Source organism: Tenrec ecaudatus, chromosome 10 (assembly GCF_050624435.1).
Source record: "Tenrec ecaudatus isolate mTenEca1 chromosome 10, mTenEca1.hap1, whole genome shotgun sequence".
In the NCBI taxonomy this organism is placed as follows: domain Eukaryota; kingdom Metazoa; phylum Chordata; class Mammalia; order Afrosoricida; family Tenrecidae; genus Tenrec; species Tenrec ecaudatus.
The window spans coordinates 7,276,451-7,296,090 of NC_134539.1; the positions used below are offsets into that span (position 1 = coordinate 7,276,451).

General features: G+C 46.1%; 1 protein-coding gene and 1 non-coding gene across 3 annotated transcripts in view; one reads left to right on the forward strand and one right to left on the reverse strand.

Annotated features, from left to right (window-relative positions):
* Nucleotides 1-4,984: 4,984 nt before the first annotated feature.
* LOC142460467 (U7 small nuclear RNA) lies at nucleotides 4,985-5,045 on the reverse strand. Its single transcript, XR_012786667.1, has one exon. It is a non-coding gene; the product is annotated as a U7 small nuclear RNA (small nuclear RNA).
* A 5,197-nt stretch (nucleotides 5,046-10,242) lies between these two features.
* The window catches only part of RIC1 (RIC1 partner of RAB6A GEF complex), an 82,474-nt gene continuing 73,076 nt past the window's right edge, over nucleotides 10,243-19,640 (forward strand). For both annotated transcript variants that reach the window (XM_075559893.1, XM_075559894.1), the window contains exon 1: nucleotides 10,243-10,590. In XM_075559893.1, the coding sequence (XP_075416008.1) occupies nucleotides 10,447-10,590 (144 nt within the window). In that variant the 5' untranslated portion in view covers nucleotides 10,243-10,446. The remainder of the gene's footprint in view (nucleotides 10,591-19,640) is intronic.

The following is a 19,640-nucleotide window of genomic DNA, read 5'->3' on the forward strand; positions in this document are numbered from 1 at the left end:
TATCAAAGAAAAATCAGAAAATACTCATTCAAAAAAGAAAACATAAAGCATTCATAATTGGTTGATGGTTCATGCAGTCTCTATGTCTCAACTACATGTACATTTTGCTCTGTGAAATCCACTGATCTTCCTGTTGGACCATTAGACTGGAGGCTGTTTGAGGGACTATTGGGTGGGAATCAACTTGTTGGCAGTGAATCTGGTGGTTTGGGGGTCCATTCTTGGAGCACATGGGTTGGCCATGATTAAAGTTGATGGGGAATTTAAAATTATACCCTTTTAAAACTTAAATTAAAACATTTGCTCTTGAGCTTTGATTTTCAGTGCAGACCAAAAGCAATAATAAAAGAGTGGCTTTATCTTTTTTTTCATAACATTTTAGACTTCAAAAAACACACAGGATACAGTTAAGACTAAGATCTGATAAAAAATAAGTGGGTGGAACCTGCTACTTTCTGGGATTGTACTCTGGGATTGTAGGGTTTGTAGTTCCAAAAATGGTCCGGTTAAACTCTAGTGGAAAATATAAGAAGGATGGGTATGAATAAGTCAGAAGCAAAAACTATTACTCTACACCAATAGGTTTGTTACAACACTAAATTTAACTCTAGGATAATAGACAAGGATAGCACAATAAATATGATGTTCTGGCCATGCTAATGAAAGCGTATCTGTTTATAGATGGATGGATGTACAGGCAGAAAGGGAGCTAAATCTGGTAAAAATTATGGAGAGTTCTCTTCTGGCCCCTTATGACTTTTCTCTTTCTAAATTCTCATGCTATTATAATAAAAGAAATAACACAGAGAAAATCCAGGTTTGGCTTTAAAAGAAAACTAGTTGAGATGTGGTCGAGTGGAACAATTGTCATCATTGGCTAATGGGAATGGAATCAAGTCTGTTTCCCGTTTGAAAAAAAATTCACAGTAAAGAGAAACCACTGGTGACTTCTTTGCTGTTTGGCTAACTTAGGGACAAATGCTCTTTACTTTCCCTGGGTTTGTTTATGCTCCAGCCCAGAGCCTCACTGGCATCCATTAAGGGTTGTTCATAATAAGCCACCCTGCCTTCACGGTTAATTAAATTATACTAAGTAATAGTTAATCCTGGGTATGGAGATGAGTATTATAGACAAAGTAGACTCATTCCCGAAATGCTCCTTTTCATTTACATGTCAGCCATATCCCCAAGTGGTGAGAACAGTATGATGCATTCCCTAGTACCTGTCCCTTGGCTTCAGATGCTCACCTCTGGACCAATCCTGCATCATAGATGCTCACCCCAGATGCTCTTGAGGAAGAACCCAGCCATGACACCTCTTGGGCCACTACCCCTCATCAGAAGGGGACAGATGATGCTCCAGCGGCCAGCTCAGAGGCAAATACTTCCAGTGTGAATAATTAACGTATGTATAATTAACATGTGCATAATTAACATGTTATGATAAGAGCACATTAAGGAGCCATCAATTAGAGCAGCTTCACCTCCAGGGAATATTATCATAAAGGTTCTCATGGAGATCCCCCAAACACTGGAAATGGGGAGCTCAAATCCAAACTCCAGCTCCAAATTTTCTCCCACCTGGGAAGGTGTACAGAAACACCCATGGTCTCCTTTTCTGTGCCTGAAACCCCATGAATCCATTGTGCCCTCTGCCTGCCCACATTGCAGACCCTACTGAGAAGCAGGTATGTGGGTACGAAAACAGCTCAGAGGCCACACTTGACCTCCTTTGGCTAGACAAAGGAGAAGGAGAGTCCAATTCCTCACCAGGCCAAGCCCTCCAGCTGCCAGGAGGTGGGGGGAGGGTGCAGGGGCAGAAGTCAGAGGCGGCCCATCCTTCTCTACCCTGTTCTGACACCAGCCATTCCTCCCACGGCCCTCTGCTTCTCGGCGTACTTTGATAACCCGTTGCAGTAGGCACACAGAACTCGCAGACAACACTCACGATTGAGGAGGTTTATTAGGGAAGTTAACAGGTTACCACAAGCCAGTATCAGAAAAACGTTTGTCCTACAGTAGAACTCCAGGACTCGACCGCATCAGTACTCAACATCATTGAATTTCAACACGAAATGTCGAGAAAAGTTTGCATTGGAGCTCGAACAAAACATCGGAATCCAACCTGACATGACGCATGTGATGGTGGTGAACAAAAGCAGTTCGTGTTGTGATCACTCGGCGTTACCTGGTGTTCTTAGCATGCGTTGTTTAAACCTTTGGGGCTGTGTTCCGAGCGTTTTGCTATCATTTTCTTAGTTTTTGTGGCTTTTTGTACTGTTTTTAGATTAATAAACATGGGTGCTAGGAAAGAGTGTTTTGAAAAGAATCATCATGATAAGGAACTGGTGAACCGTGTTATCGACATTGTTGATGAGAATTTAGTAAACCCTTTTAGAAAACAGTTAAGGAAATGCCAACAGCAGAACACAGATTTATTTCATTTTTTTAATAAAAAGCCAGCCAGGTCCTAGTGAAAAAAGGTAAAGAAGGGAAAAAACTCCTGAAAAGCAGCTACTACTTGATTTTATGGAAGGAGATTCCCCTTCCAGACACTGACTCTCTCTACATCCCTCCTCTCCACATCCGTGTCCACGGATCCAGATCCTCATCCATCTCAAGGTATGGGCCAGACTGTACTTATTGAAAACTTTCTTAACTTTGTGTTTCTTATTTAAAATATATTATTTAACTCTGAACTTACTTACTTTGAAATTTCTGTGTAATGTCTTGTATAAAAAGACAAGGTTAGGGTAAAAACTTGGTGGTTGAAAATGGATCAATCCGTTTTCTGTTATTTCTTTTTTTTAATCATCTTATGAGGGGGCTCATACAACTCTTATCACAATCCATACACACATCAATTGTGTAAAGCACATCTGTACATTCATTGCCCTCATCAATCTCAAAACATTTGCTCTCCACTTAAGCCCCTGGCATCAGGTCCTCATTTTTCCCCTCCCTCCCTGCTTCTTCCTCCCTCATGAGCCCTTGATAATTTATAAGTTATTATTTTGTCATATCTTGCCCTGTCCAACGTCTCCCTTCACCCACTTTTCTATTGTCCATCCCCCAGGGAGGAGGTCACATGTAGGTCCTTGTAATCGGTTCCCTCTTTCCATCCCACTCTCCCTCTATCCTCCCAGTGTCACCAGTTTCAGCACTGGTCCTGAAGGGACCATCCACCCTGGATTCCCTGTGTTTCCAGTTCTTATCTGTACCAGTGTACATCCTCTGGTCCACGCAGACTTGCAAGGTAGAATTCAGATCATGATGGGGGGGGCGATGAGGAAACATTTAGGAACTAGAGGAAAGTTATAGTTTTCATTGTTTCTACATTGCACCTTTTCTGGCTCGTCTCCTTCGCTAGACCCCCTGTAAGGGGATGTCCAGTGGCCAACAAATGGGCTTTGGATCTCCACTCTGCACTCCACCCCTCATTCCCTATGGTAAGATTTTTTTGTTCTGATGATGCCTTATTGATCCCTTCGACACCTCATGATCACACAGGCGCTGGTGTGCTTCTTCCATGTGGGCTTTGTTGCTTCTGAGCTAGATGGCCGCCTTGTTTACCTTCAAGCCTTTAAGACCCCACACACTTTTGATAGCCGGGCAACATCAGCTTTTTTCACCACATTTGTTTATATGCACCCATTTGTCTTAAGCGATCGTATCATGGAGGTGTGCACCCAATGATATGATTTTTTTGTTGTTGAGAAAACAACGGGACCAACAGTTCCGGAGGAACATGGGATAGGGGGAGGTGGGGGGGGGAAAGGAAGTGGTGTTAACAAACCCAGGGACAAGGGAACAAGAAGTGATCCAAATTGGTGGTGAGGTGGGTGTGGGCGGCCTGGTAGGGCATGATCAAGGGTAATGTAACCAAGAGGAATTACTGAAACCCAGGTGGGGACTGTGCATGATAGTGGGACAGGAGGAAATTCAAGGGAAATAGAGGAAAGAGCTGGGAGGCAAAGTACATTTATAGGGGTCTAGATAAAGACATGGATATATGCAAATATATTTATATATTAGGATGGGGAAATATATCTTTTGCCTGTATTTATAGGTTTAGTATTAAGGTAGCAGAAGGACATTGGGCCTCCACTCAAGTACTCCCTCAATGCAAGAATACTTTGTTCTATTAAACTGGAATTCTATGCTGAAGGTGGACTTTGGGGCCAGCACATGGTGTCCCAACAGACTAGACTGGAAAACACTCCTAAAGGCCAACAAATGATTCTTGAACTAACTACAAGCTTTTCTTTCTTGTTGTGTTTTGTTTTTGTTTTGTTCTTTGTCAGTGGTTTGTTTTTGTTGTTATTGTTGTTTGGTTTTGCTCTGTCTTGTTTTTGTGCATGCTATTATCTCCGCAGGTCTGTCTAAATAAGATAGGCTGGATGAACAATCTGGAGGAAAAACAACGGAACTGACAGTTCTGGGAGGACATGGGAGAGGGTGAGGTGGGGGGAAAGGAAGTGGTGTTAACAAACCCAGGGACAGGGAACAACAAGTGATCCAAATTGGTGGTAAGGTGGTTGTGGCAGGCCTGGTAGGGCATGATCAAGGGTAATGTAATGAAGAGGTATTGCTGAAACCCAGGTAAGGACAGAGCATGATAGTGGGCATGAGGAAAGTCAAAGGAAATAGAGTAAAGAGCTGGGAGGCAAAGGGTATTTATAGAGGTCTAGACAAAGACATGTATATATGCAAATATATATATGAGGATGGGGAAATAGATCTATGTGCCTATATTTATAGGTTTAGTATTAAGGTGGCAGAAAGATATTGGGCCTCTACTCAAGTACTCCCTCAATGCAAGAATACTTTCTTATATTAAATTGGAATTCTATGATGCTCACCCACCTGACACAACCACTGAAGAAAAAGTGGGTGAATAAGCAAATGTGGTGAAGAAAACTGATGGTGCCCGGCTATCAAAAGATATAGCATCTGGGTTCTTTTGTGTGTGTGTGGTGGTGTGGGGGGTGTTTCAGAAAAACCAGAAAACCTGCTAGACAAATTCTAAAAGAGCTGTAACACTGGCATCTGGGTTCTTAAAGGCTTGAAGATAAACAAGCCGCCATCTAGCTCAGAAGCAACAAAGCCCACATGGAAGAACACACCAGCCGATGTGATCACGTGGTTCTGAAGGGATCAGTTATCAGGTATCAAAAAACAAAAAATCACATCATTGGGTACACACCTCCATGATACAATCGCTGAGGACAAACGGATACATAAGCAAATGTGCCGAAGAAAGCTGAGGGTGCCCAGCTGTCAAAAGAGATAGTGTCTGGGGTATTAACGGCTTGAAGGTAAACAAGCAGCTGTCTAGCTCAGAAGCAACAAAGCCACATGGAAGAAGCACACCAGCCAGTGTGATCACGAGGTGTCGAAGGGATCAGGTATAAGGCATCATTAGAACAAAAAAAAATTCTTACCATAATGAATGAAGGGGGACGTGCAGAGTGGAGACCCAAAGCCGATTTGTTGGCCAATGGAGATCCCCTTGCAGAGGGGTCTAGGGGAGGAGATGAGTCAGTCAGGGTGCAATGCAGCACCGATGAAGAATACAGCTTTCCTCTAGTTCCTAAAATGCTTCCTCCCCCTCTCACCCCCCCCCCCCACAACCATGATCTGAATTCTACCTTGCAAGTCTGGCTGGACCAGAGGATGTACACTGGTGCAGATAGGAACTGGAGACACAGGGAATCCAGAGCAGATGATACCTTCAGGACCAGGGGTGTGAGTGGCGATACTGGGAGTGTAGAGGGAAAGGCGATTGGAAAGAGGGAACCGATTACAAGGATCTACATGTGACTTCCTCCTTGGGGGATGGACAACAGAAAAGTGGGTGAAGGGACACGTCAGACAGGGCAAGATATGACAAAATAATAACTTATAAATTATCAAGGGCTCATGAGGAAATAAACTGGCATTCTATGATGCTCACCTTCCTGACACAACTGCTGAAGACAAAGCAGGTGAATAAGTAAATGTGGTGAAGAAAGCTGATGGTGCCCGGCTATCAAAAGATATAGCGTCTTGGGTTTTAAAAGCTTGAGGTAAACAAGCCGCCATCTAGTTCACAAGCAACAAAGCCCACATGGAAGAACACACCAGCCTGTGTGATTTCTGTTATTTATAATGGGAAAATTTGATTCAGAACTCAACTGCATCGCATCTGGACGCTCCTTCTAGAACAGATTAGCATCGAGGTCCAGGGTATGCTGTATAGCCCATACTCCAGGACAGTGTTTGCAGCCTGCACTGGGATTATCCCAGTGCCCCCTAGGGGGTGGTATAGCCCACTTTGGGAAGCACCAGTCTAGGGCATGAGACCCCAAGTGGCTCACTTATTTCACAAAATAAAGTGTGAATCTGCTATTTGGGCATTGGGGAAATGAGCCCAATGGTTTCTAGTACAAATTGAGTAGATGGAGGGGGTCAGTTGGGAAAACCAGCTCCTTCACTCTCTTCCTGCACCAGGGAGACAGGCCCAGAGGCCACCCCCTCCCCTTCTAGCTGCCCCACCAGTGGCCATAATGCAGCTTATCCTGACAGTCTAAGTCAATGGTTCTCAACCTGTGGGTCGTGACCCCTTTGGGGATTGACTGACCCTTTCACAGGAGTCACCCGATTTGTAACAGTAGCACAACTATAGCTATAAAATAGCAACCAAAATAATTTTATGGTTGGGGGTTCACCACAACATGAGGAACTACATTAAAGGGTCGTGGCATTAAGAAGGTTGAGAACCACTGGTCTAAGGGGTGCGGGGTCAGATGGCAGATTAGTTCTCAGGAGGCTATGTAAGCTTCAGTGCACCCTCAATCTCTCCGGTTCTGTTTTCATAAGTGGGAAGACAGCATCACGCCTTCATTACCCACCTTGAAGACTGACTCTGGAATTCCTAGACCCTGCTTTTAATATTGTGTAAGCCTTACATACTACCAAGAAAGTGTGGGAAGGGAATTAAGAGTGAAGTCATCAAGGAAAGTGAAAATTGAGTGCAGTCTAAATGATTTAGAAGTTGCTTTAATGTGGCCAGATGTTAAAATAGATGAGGCTCCTAAGAACATACACTCTTGCCAGGGACAAATCCGGGCTTTCTGGAAAATTGCCAGTGGATTGCTCAACTGCAACTTATTTTCATGTCTTCTCTTCCAGCCCCGTGCATAGTTGAATCAGAATTAAAAATATGATGCAACTTCATTTACTGAGGTGTTAGGCTGCTGGGTGGTCCTGCGAAACAAAACCAGTGACACTTATATATGTTTAAGGAAGAACTTTGTTCCCCCACCCAGAAGAATTCATTTCAGAGGACAGAACTGAAGCTACAGCTCAAGGAGAGGGACGTGTCTGATCAGAGTACACAGGAGCAAATGAACGGGGAGGAAAAGGAGTTAAGCACATCCTGGCCCACCAAGCCCTGAGGATGATATTTCCAGTGGGGGCATGGATAAGGGACATTGGTCCAAACACCTGATGGCCCCTATGGATTGTTTTTTTTGAGTAACATGTTGTTTTAAATGCTGGCTACACCTGAGGTGGATTAATTTACCTAGTTTCTTCTTTGCTACTTATGTTGCTATTATTTTTATCTTGTGTTAACACTGATCAATGTTTTTAATTATCAAAGCCAAGAGCAAACGCACTGCCATTGAGTTGATTCCGACTCCTAGAGACCTTATAGGACGGTGTAGAATGGCCACTGTGGGTGTCTGAGGCTGTAAATATTTACAGGAGGACAAAGACTTCCATCTTTCTCCAGTGGTGTTACACAGCCCCATATGCAATCTGCGATGTTACCTGGGTACCTATGGGAACGTCCAAGCTGGACAAAAAAAGAAAACCAAGGAGCAACAACTACTTCACTTATATTAAACCCTCCATGCCCCTCCCACCTATGTCATCGTGGGTACTTCAAAAACTGCTATCATGTCCACTCTGACCCATAGTGATCCTACAAGGCAGAGTAGAACTGTGGATTTCCTAAAGTATAACTGGAAACTATCAGCTGTTATGAAGGAGAAAGGTGTGTAGCAATTCTAAACTAACAGCCATCTGAGGGAGGAAGATGAGACTTCCTACTACCGTAAGAATTTAGTCTCAAAATGGGTGCATAAGCAACTGTGGTGAAGAAAGCTGATGGTGTCTGGCTATCAAAAGATTAAGCATCTGGGGGTCTTAAAGGCTTGAAGGTAAACAAGCGGCCATCTAGCTCAGAAGCAACAAAGCCCACATGGAAGAAGCACACCAGCCTGTGCGATCACGAGGATTCAATGGGATCAGCTATTATGCATCAAAGACCCACAACAAAACAAAAATCATATTGATATGAATGAGGGGGGCATGGGCAGAGTGGATACCCAAAGCCCATCAGTAGTCAATTGGGCATTCGTTAGAAGGCCCACAAGGAAGAGATGGGCCAGTGAGCGTACAGTATAACACCGACATAACACAACTTTGCTCTAGTTCTTTAATGCTTCCTCCCCCAACCACCATGACACCAATTTCACTTTACAAATTTGGCTAGACCAGAACATGTACACTGGTACAGATAAGAGCTTGAAACACAGGGAATCAAGGACAGATAAATCCTCCAGGACCAATAATGAGAGTAGGGATAACAGGAGGGTAAGGGAAGGATGGCGGGAAGTAAAAGGGAACTGATCACAATGATCAACATATAAGCCCTCCCAGGAGGATGGACAACAGAAAAGTGGGTGAAGGGAGACAGTGGTCGATGTAAGACATGGAAAAAAATAATTTATAAATTATCAAGGGTTCATGAGAGAGGCAGGGTGGGAGAGGGAGAAAAAAATGAGTTTATACCAAGGACTCAAGTAGAAAGAAAATATTTTGAAAATCATGGTGGCAACATATGTACAAATGTGCTTGACACAACATATATATGAATATATATATATAATGTTGTGGTAAGAGCTGTAAGAGCCCCCAATAAAACATAACAGAGAATTTAGTCTCCCACACCCACAGGGGCAGTTCTGCTGTCTCAATGGCAGAGTTGGGTTTTTGAAGGCAGGCGGGAGGATGCTGACACTTTGATGGTAGATGCTTTATTAAACAAATAAAGGACTCTTCTTGGTGTACACGGCCCATCAGGTTACCTACCCACTATAGTGGTGCACATGTTTCTATGGTACCTGAAGCTGCACACATCAGGATTTCAAATAACCTGAAGTATTTCAAATACCATGGCAGGCAGATTACAGTGGCGCTTCTAGTCCAAGGCAGATTAGGATGGAAGGTGTGGCCACGTTCCTGAAAATTAAATTAAGACCCTGGGAATCATAGTAAAATATGTATTGTCCCATATAAAACTCCCTGTCATGGAGTCAATGCAGACTCAGAGACCCTATGAGCCCCCTAGGTTGGAAACCCCTTTCAAATGACCAAAATAACCCATTACCCCTGAAGTGGTTACCCTATGGGACAGAAGCGCACAGCCTCATAGGGTTTCCGAGGCTATGTGGTACTTATGGAAGCTGACTCCCATTATCTTTTTTCTCTGACTGCAGTGGATTGTCGAGCGCTTGAAATGAATGGTGTGCCAAGTATCCAAAATATGCAGTATACCAAAAATCGTGAAGATGGCGCAGGACCCAGGTGCTTCTACAAGAGCTGTGCCTCACAAGCCGACTCCAGCACCAAGAAGGCCGGGCCCGAGTGTCAAGGGGTCCACAGGTGACTCGAGCTCCCTCACCCATGGCATCACTGGATTTGGGCTCCCGCCAGACCCTTTCCCATCCGCCCGGCCATTTCAACCAGCCCAGGAATCAGGAAGAGAGGTCCAATTGGGCCCAGTGAACACAGCATTCCCCGCGGTCTTCTAGCGCTCGTGCAACCCTCTCCTACTCCCAGGAGACGGTCCCCAGCCCGTTCCCAGACTACCCGCTCCCCAAAGCACACGGGAAGCGGAGGCGAGAAGAGCAACAGCGCACGCGTGACTAGGGCGGAGCTTCCGAGAAGGGGCTGCGAGGGGAAGGGGCGGAGTCTCCAGGGCGCGCGTGACGACCAGGGCGGAGCTTCCGAGACCAGAGAAGGGGCTTCATGGGGAAGGGGCGGAGTCTCCAGCGCGCGCATGCGCGCCCCATCACCCCGCCCCGCCCTCACGGCGCGGCGCGGTGACGCCCGCGCGGCCGAGGAAGGGGCGGGGCCAAGTCGGGGCGGGCCCCGCGTTCCCTCCGCCCCTCCGCCGGCTCGCCCTCCCCCGCCCTCCCCCACTCCGGGCCCGTCAGCGCGGGCTGCTTTCGTCGCGCAGGGTCGCGTCGGCCCGGCTCGGCCAGCGGGCAGATGCCCGGAGCTACCGCCGCCGCCGCCGCCGACTGGGCCGGTGGCGGTGTGGGAGGCGGGGGTCCGGCCCGGGCCCGCTGAGTGTGGCTGAAGGGGCCGGGGCGTCGCGGCTCCGCGGGGACCATGTATTTCCTGAGCGGCTGGCCCAAGCGGCTGCTCTGGCCGCCGGGGCGCCCGGGCGAGGCGCCGCTCCACGTCCAGGCCGACCCCCAGAGGGCTTTCTTCGCAGTGCTGGCCCCGGCTCGCCTCAGCATCTGGTACAGCCGAGTAAGTCCGCCGCCGCTCCCTCCCTCCCGGCGTCCGTCCTGTCCCGCCCCCAACTTCCACCCGAGCCTGGCCCGGGCCACTCGCGCCCCAGCCTCCCCGCGTGCCCCCGGCCGGCCGCGGCCTCGGGGACCTCGCTGGCTCCGCGGCGGCGAGCCCCGGCTCCCGGGCTCCCATCCCGGCAAACTTTCCGCCGCTGGAAAGCCGGCCGCCAGGCTGCTCCCACCTCCGCGCCGCAGCAGGAGGGGTCGCCGACGGGCCGGGGGGGCCGGGGGGGCCCCAGCCCGTGGGGCGTCCCCTGGTGCCCGACTTGACAGGCCTGGGCGAACTTACTCTGGGAAGCAAGGCCAGAGTTCCTGGGGGCCCAGCCCCCCGCCCTCTGCCACCCTTGGGATCCCCCTCTCGCTGGTGGGGATTCCGCGGAGGACTAGGGGGGAGCGGAAGTGAGACTCAAGTCTGTGGGCGCTGCTCCCCGCGATCAACACCTGGAAATAATAAGACCGGGGACGGGCACGCACATGAAACTGAATTCTGGGTGGTTTTCGGTTTTCTGTGCGACGGCCCGCTTACCTTGTTTTCCTCCTGGTATCGAATGACGGAGTCGGTCGGAGAAATAACTTGAGAACCAAGTAGTGGGTGGGATTCGCTCCCCTTTGCAAATGCCGCTGCTGGAGGTCTCCCTCCAGAAGGCTCAGAAGTCAGCGAGTAAAAATGTGCTTGCTCCTATTTACACAGAAGGCACTGCTAATCGATGTCAGAGCGGAGTTTTGTTTCTGTTTTCTCTTCGTGTTTCTAGCTAACTTGACCATGTGGGTGGTAGGTTGTGACGCTGACCTCGGTAGGACTAGGTGAATACCTGGTTTCAGGTAAAATGCCCAGAGCGCTGTGTGTCGTCACTGGGTTGGCTAGCATGCCCTTCAGTGTCCTCACGGACAGCTCTGTTAAAAGTAATGATGGGATTTATGTCGGTCTGGTATCTCTTTTATGCGACTGTAGTATTTGGGCTGTAAATCAAGGTGATTTGCCATTAAGTTTGGGAGGATCCGATTGGCTAGCACCTATCAGTCAAAACAGACTGTTGTAGATGTGATTACCGGCCGCCCATGTGACCATTCTGTGTGCACTGTTGATTGCGTTTTTGCCATTGTGTCTCTTGCATCTTACACGAGATAATAACTTATTCACAATGTTGCATGCCCACGGAGTCATTTTTAATTTGTTCAGGTATATATAACTATTTATTTACTTTCAACCATACACAAAAAATACATATCTGTATAATTAGAATTTGATTTTTGAACTGTCTTTTGAATTTAGTATTTCATTTGACTGAGGTGTATTGGGAAAGCCTAATTTTGACTCTTCTGTCCTTCCAAAGTAGTTGGAAGTACCTGGGTGGTGCAAATAGTTAAATGGGTGCTAGCTGACGGGTCAGCGAACCTTTTCAGAGGCACAGATGGAGGCCTGCTCAGAAAGATGACAACCCTGAAAACCCCAGGGAGCACGGTTCTATTCCTGACACATGGGGCTGCCATCAGTCCAAATGGACTGATGGTGACTAACCACATCAAATTAGGTTAATGTAATTTTAAATGTGCGTAAACTCTCAGAGGAATGACTGCTGTAGAAGCCAGCTGGCCATTCTATTCCCCTGGAAAAGGGACATGAAAATGTATCAGATTCCTTGGAGACATTGTGAGTAGTCTTAAGAATATAGCTTGGTTTTGGAATTTGGTTATCCATGAATAGGAATTTACTTTCTCACAGTTTAGGAAGCTAGTCAGAAGTCAGGATGCCAGGTTTCCGCTTTTTGTCTGGAAAGTCCTTGTCTGTGAGCTTCTGCCCCTGGGAGATCTCCATGTGGCCCAGTTTTTCTCTTCCCGTAGCTCTGCCTGCTGGCTTGTTAAGTGTCCAGTGGATTCCGAAGCATAACGACGCTATGTATAACAAAATGAAACACTGCCTGGTCCTGTGACATCCTCACAATCGTTCATCAGTACTTTGTTTAACCTCCTTTGTAACTCAAGAGATTGACAGAAAACACCCCACGTTAGTACGGCCTTGTTGACATAACAGAGAACTCCTTCCCAGATGGGATTATAATCCTGTGCAAAGAGGTTAGGATTACAGTACACCCGAGGGAGACATACAGTCCAGTCCATAACATTCCAACCTTTAGTCTCCTAAAATTCATATCTTTTCCATATGTAAAACTGTTACTTCGAGATCTTTTTTGGGTACAAATTTAAAATATTATTTATTTAAATACTTTCACTGGGGGTTCTTACATCTCATCACAATCCATACATTTATCCAGTGTGTCAAGCACACATGCTGCCATCATCATTTTCAAAGCATTCTCTTTCCACTTGAGCCCCTGATATCAGCTCCTCATTTCTTCCCCCTCCCTCCCACTCTCACTCTTCCTCATGAACCGTTGATAAATTATAGATTATTATTTTCATATCTTACATTGTCCTCTGTCTCTCCTCACCCACTTTTCATTGTTCGTTCCCCTGAGAGGGGGTTATAGGTTGTTCCTTGTGATCGATTCTCCCTTTCTCCCCCAATCCTCCTGGTATCTCTACTCTCATTGTTGGCCCTGGGGGGGTTATCTATCCTGTATTCCCTGTGTTGTGGGTATTTCATGATTTAAATCAATTCCCAAAGCCCCAAATTTCATTTTATGAATCATCTAAATCAAATATGGGGCAGAATGAATTCCTCTTCATTTGTGAACCTGTGTAATCTAGAATACAAGTTATCTGCTTCCAAGTCCAATGAGGAACCAGGTATAAGGTTGAACTTTTCAGTACAAATGAGCAATTTGTACTGAAAAGTTGAACAAAGGGACAACCAACACCAAACAAGTTCAGAACCCAGCAGAACAATTCATGTAAATCTTGAAAACAATCATCTATTGGCTGTTACTGCCTAGCCTGTGGCCCACCCTCCATAAAGTCCAAAGGAGGCCTCTTAGCACTGGGTTTCAGTTCCGCTTTAAAAGCTGCCTGGAATGGCATTTCGGCTCCTGCTTCCTGACTTTACCAAAATCAAACCCAACCCACTGCCATCCAGTTGATGCCAATTCAAAGTGACCCTGTAAGGTTTTCAAGGTTACAAAATTTTACCGGAGCAGCCAGCCTCTTTCTCTCTCTGAGCTGCTGGTGGGTTCTGCCTTCTGATCTTGTGGTTAGCCTTCCAACTTATAGCCCGTTGACCTACCAGGCTCCTACTCCTTGGCTTTAGATCAACCCATTCTCCTAGTCCATCTCAGTGGTGATCTTGAGCCTGGACAGCCGGGTCTTTCTGTCCCTTGGGCTTGGTAGCCCTCCCCCTTCAACTTGGGGTGTTGGTAGCCTTGCTTCCCTAGTACCCTACACACTCTGGAAAAACTGGGAGGCTGTGCCCCCCCCCCTCCCGCCCGCCTTTGAAACCAAGAAAGCCCTGCTATTACCCAGGCTCCTGCCAACAGTTCTGCTATCTCTGAACTGCTCAAGTATGGTCCTTTTATTCTCTTAGGAGGACAACAGATAGAGCTCCTTTGGACTATTTCCTGCTTGTAAATTTCCAAGAGGCAGCATCTGTCTTTCTTTCTCTCTCCCTTTAGTCTAAGCTATTCAGTGTCTACTCAATGGCAGTAGGTTTGGTTGTTTTTTGTTGGGGTTTTTGATTTTTTAGTCTAAACTAGAACCCCTGATGGCATAGTGGTCACAAATTGGGTTAATCACAAAGTCAGCAGTTCAAAACCACCAGCTGCTCCTTGGGAGAAAAGTGAGGCTTTCTACTCTCCTAAAGAGTTACAGTTTCAGAAACTCACAGGGGCAGTTCTGCCCTGCCCTATAGGGTCACTATGAGTTGGAATGGACTCAATGGCAGTTAGTTTGGTTTGGGGGTCTTAGTCTAAGCGGGTAGGTCCATCAGTCACAGATTTAACTTCAGTCACAGATTTAACTTCTCACCATGTCCTTGGAGAATATTTTAGGACATGTAACCTTAGTTTGTACAACAGAATTTTCCAAATCTTTACGTGGTGTTCTCATTTTGCACAGATAATTTTTAAGCCTGTCTATCCTCTCATGGCTTGCTGTAAATGCCAAGGAGAAGCCACACAGTCCTTATAAGATCATGCTTAGAAATCTCAACCAGAAATCTAAGTTCATCACTTATAAGTTCTACCTTCTACTTAGCATTTGATTGTTGTGTTAGGCAAGGTTCTCTAGAGAAGCAAAACCAGGACGCTTATGATTTCATATATATAATATAAGAAATATATATTATATATATGAAATCATAAGCGTCCTGGTTTTATATATACTGTATGGACAGGTTTATAAAGCAAGAAGGATTATAACAGCTAATTAGTCCACACAGCAGTACAGCAAGGTTCAGTCCCAACTCACTTCCGTGGAACAGTTAATATACTGGAAGACCTTTGACTCATGTTGGGCTGCTAGGTCCAAGGTCAAGGAAGCAGACAGCAGAGTCTGCTCACAGGTAGCAAACAGCAGGGTGGGCCAGCAACAATCAGTAGCTCGGGAACTTAGCGAAGCAGGCCCAGATGGGATATCGAACTTAAGCAATACAAGCCGACAGGATCCATTAGCCTCAAGCTCAAGTGATGTGTGCCCCAGCAGCGTGGTGAAGCAGGTCCCAGCAACATGGTGAAGTTCTCGAAGGAACCTCAAGCTGTAGCCACAGGATCCACGGGTTAGCTCGGCCCACAGGTGGTGTAGCTCACAGATTGAGGCAGAGAACTAGCTAAAGCAGCACTCTGGTCTGATCACCAGAGAGCAAGAGAGAGGGGGGCAGGCCTTGCAGAGCCATTTATCTCTTTGCCCTCCAATCAAACTACAACCTGATTAATCCCACATGTTCCTATTGACCAGTTTAGCACAGTAAACCCAACTATCACAAACATTAAGGCAGGCAAGTATTTGCCACTGAATAAAATGCGCCACCCTTCCACCATTGCCCAATCACATGTTCATAATTTTTTGTTTAACAAAGCTTCATTAGAAGTTCATTTTTAGCATTAAAACAAGGAAACTTTCTCTATACCTGCCTTCTCTCCCTTCTGAACTCTACTAGAATTACCTTTGACATCCATAGTTCCACAAAGGCAAAATCGATTTTACTGTGCGATACCTTAAAATTCTTCCAGCCACTGCTCATTACCCAACCCGCAGCTGTTTCCACACTCAGTATTTGTTCAAGCAACACTCACCCTGTCTATACAAAATCCTGCTCTTGCTAGTGCTGCTATATGGAGGTACGACAGTTGGATGGCTTTAACAGCATTTTCTCATTGTCACAGGGCCTAGAAATCCAAATTCAGAGTGTAGGCTCCACTGGGGGAAGATGCATTAGACTGTGCTGCTCTGGAGGAGAGGGTCCTTGTTTCTTCAACTTTGACTTCCAGAATCCTTGGAGACCTGCATGTTTCTTAACCTGTGTGTTTCCTTTGCTTTCTTACTTATCTTTATATTGCAAAAGAGATCGACTCAAGACACACTACACTCAAACTGGCTCAGTAATATGACATCAACCACTCCTTCCCAAATGGAATTATAATCACAGGCATATTAGTTAGAACTGATATATTGGAGGGACCCAATTCAATTTCTTACCATTACTAAAGCCAGAATCACATCTGTGTCTTTCCTTCAGAGTTCCACCCTACACACAGTTGCTTTCTACAGACTCATGTGGCTACTGCTACAAGACTCAGCCTGAGAAAAGTTAGGTTTCTCGGAATCTGTGGGTTCAGAAGTTTTGAGCGAAATGCAATTCAGAAATGCTGTCAAGGAGACTACATGATCTCTTAAGCAGTGAAGCATGATCTCTGGCCTACAGCCTGCTCACTGGGCATTGAGCCTGGTGGTGATACAAAGGTCTATGAGTGTCTGACACTGGGGTGAATGAGGGAGAAACAGTTGCCTGACTACCTTCAGCTGCCGCCTCCTGGAGTAGACAGACTTTCCATCCTCTGCCTAAAGGTTTTCATCTTGGTTAGAACATTTTAAACTCCCCGAAATTCCACAAGTTAGAATGCATTTAAAAGCCAAGAGGACTTGTATTGGTTTTTCAGGGCTGTCAGTACAAAACAGCCCAAATCCAGTGACTGAGAGAACAGAAATGTATTGTTGGACAGTTCAGCTTCAGTGTCAACTGGGCCCTGCCCTCTCTCGAAGGCTCCATCCCAGCTTCTGCTCGCCCCAGGCATGTCCTGGCCTTCCTTTGCTTGTGGATGCATCTTTGCCTGGCAGTCTTCTCCTTGTGTGCCCATGTCTCCTTAATAAGGTCAGCATTCAGGTTGGACTGGGATCCACCCTGCCCTGGTCTAACCTCTTGCTAACTTACTTGACAGCATCCCCTAAGAGCTGATTTCTAAGCAAGCTCCTTTCACCCCTGCTAGGAGTTGGGACTTCCCCATGTCTTTGTAGGGGACACAATTCAGCCCACTCCACACCTGTAGGTTAATTAAGAGGCTATGAGTAGTCCTGCATGATTTAGAGTGATTTAGTTGAAAATGTGTACACGGAGAACTCGAGTGCTATGAGTGGGGGCAGGTTATGGATGCAAATAGTTCTACAGAAGAGAGTGAGTTGTGAAGATCTGAGGTGGAGTTTTATGGCGTGCGGGTCTTAGAGCTGTGTGAGGACTCTTGAAGGCCGGCAGGGACATGTTCAAAGTGCGGGGAGGGAGGCTGTAACAAGGTCTTTACTAGGGCTCCCTTAGTTCTAGAAAGAGCTGGAAAGTTTTGTGCCTCCTGAAGGCACTCGACTTGGGTCTGTAGTTCCCATTCGTTTGGAAGCCTAACCACACTTGGAACAATTGTGTGTTTCAAACATCCAGTTTACGTACAAACTTGCATGAACAGTAAATCCATTTCGACCTATAGTGACCTTTCAAGTCGCCGATCTTTGGGGCATAGAGCCACTGGGTGGACTGCATTTCTCAGCTGAGTGCTTAATGTTTGCACCCTAGGACTCCTTTTTGTAGGGACTAACTTATTCCAATTTTAAAATAGAGAGGGGTGTAATTTTAAAAAGGAAAATTAGCTTTGTGAAAAGACAGCACATTTAATACAGTCCAAGCTAGTTGTAATGCCCCTGAAAACTGCAATATGAAAAATAGGGATTACTCATGAAGCTCTGGAAACACTGAAATGTCACAGCATAACTTGCGTACATTTTGCGAGTCGGTTAGCAGAGCTCCCTGAGGTTGATTGCATGTGGGTGTGGCGGAGAAATGTGCTGGTGCGAGTTCTGGGCGCTGTAATGAGTGCGAGGCCTTTCTGGCAGCGCTGTGCGGGTTCCACGGCGCCAGAGCCGGACGCTGTGTTTCGGACGCCACCCTCCCAAATCACTAACTTCATTAACAGCCCCGTTGGATTGGACTTATTTTACATACCTATATACCCGGAGTTGCAGAAAAATTGGGGCAGAAAAGGATCAAGAGTGGAAAAAGTTTCAGAAACCCTGTTAAGGGAATTTGTGTTTGTGTCAGTATTGACTTGATAGCAACGGATGACGGGACATCTCAGTGGAAATAAAAGGAATAGCTTACATATAAAGCCTAGAATTGGGGGTGGAGGTCCTGACTAAAGATCTCTGGTGTAGTGTTGTGTGTTTAGAACCGGCTGCAGTGACGTCCCCATGTGCATCCCAGGCCCGCGCTGCCGTAAACCCCATGGGGCCATTGATGGGGAGTTACTTTTTGGTGGTTGCATTTCAGAAACCATTTTCTGTTGCCAGTGTTTTACCGCCTCCACATTCAGTTGCCCAACCCCTTATGGGTCTGGAACCCACAGTTTTAAGAAGCTTGGGGTGAGCTTTTATAGACCTCTGGAGCTACTGTTCAATACTTTTTCCAAGCAGCTGCTTAGAATCCAGTGTTTGTGTCATACAGTGTAACCTGTGAGACTCTAAAGTCTTGTCGCTTTTCTTTCAGTCTCCGTTAGTGGAAAATTTGAGTTTCCCTTTTCTGACAGCTGTCAGCCTTACAGGACTTCCCGCTTTGCTGCAGCTCCTAAGAATTATATCTCAAAACTTAAATTTAAGGCAGTTTGGTGATGCTGTGGGTTAGGCTTTGCACTGCTAATATGATGGGCATATCAGAACTACCAGCCTCTTCTCTTGGGAGAAAGATGAGGCTGTCTGCTTGCACAGACACAGTCTTGGAAACCCTCCAGAGAGTCATTGTGAGTCAGAAACGACTGATGGCAAGGGGTTTGGTTGTAAATCTTTTTGGAACCAGAGTTTCTGTAGACACTCAACTTGCTTAGTGATGGAGATTTTAAAACCACGCATTTCACCTTTAAAGTGTAAGGGAGCCCAAGGGTGCAGTGGTTTAAGTGCTTGTGGTGGTTAGCAGTAAGAACCCAGTAGCCACCCCCAAGCAAGAAAGACTTGTTGCTCTGCCCTCATAAGAATTACAATCTTGGGAAAACCACCAGGCAGTTCTACCCTGCCCTGTGGAGTTGCTGTGAGTTGGAACCGATTCAACAGCAATACACATGCGGATGCAAGAAAGTTTACTTGGAGTTCCTGTGCGTCTGAATGGACTGACTCCCTGGCAACTAACAGCAGCGAAACAGGTGCTTCTGTGCATCTATCACCTGGTTCAGTGCTTTCCACCACAGATACAAAGTCAGACTTCCTCCTCTCTTTCTGCCTGTCTGCTGGTGGTTGCCAAGATAGAAGCGGGGAATACAGAAGTTACCAGAACGGAAGCAGGGAGTCCCAGAAGGGTAGAGAAGTCAGAAATAACCTTGTAAATATTTGGTTAAAGCAATCATTCTACAAAAGGAATCTTAACATTTTGAGTTTATTACCCAAAAAAAGCCCCAAACACTTGATAATTTGATTTAGTTCTAAAAACTACTGGAGGCTGTTTTAGACATGTTTTAGAGCCAAAAGGATGTTCAAAAAAGATCAGTTTTTATATGTTAGGTTTGGTGGTGGAGCAATTGATGGTGTGTTTCTGCCAAAGTGTTGTGAAAGGCGTTAGCTGAAGTGGTTATGTAAATCAGATGATGGATGATTTGT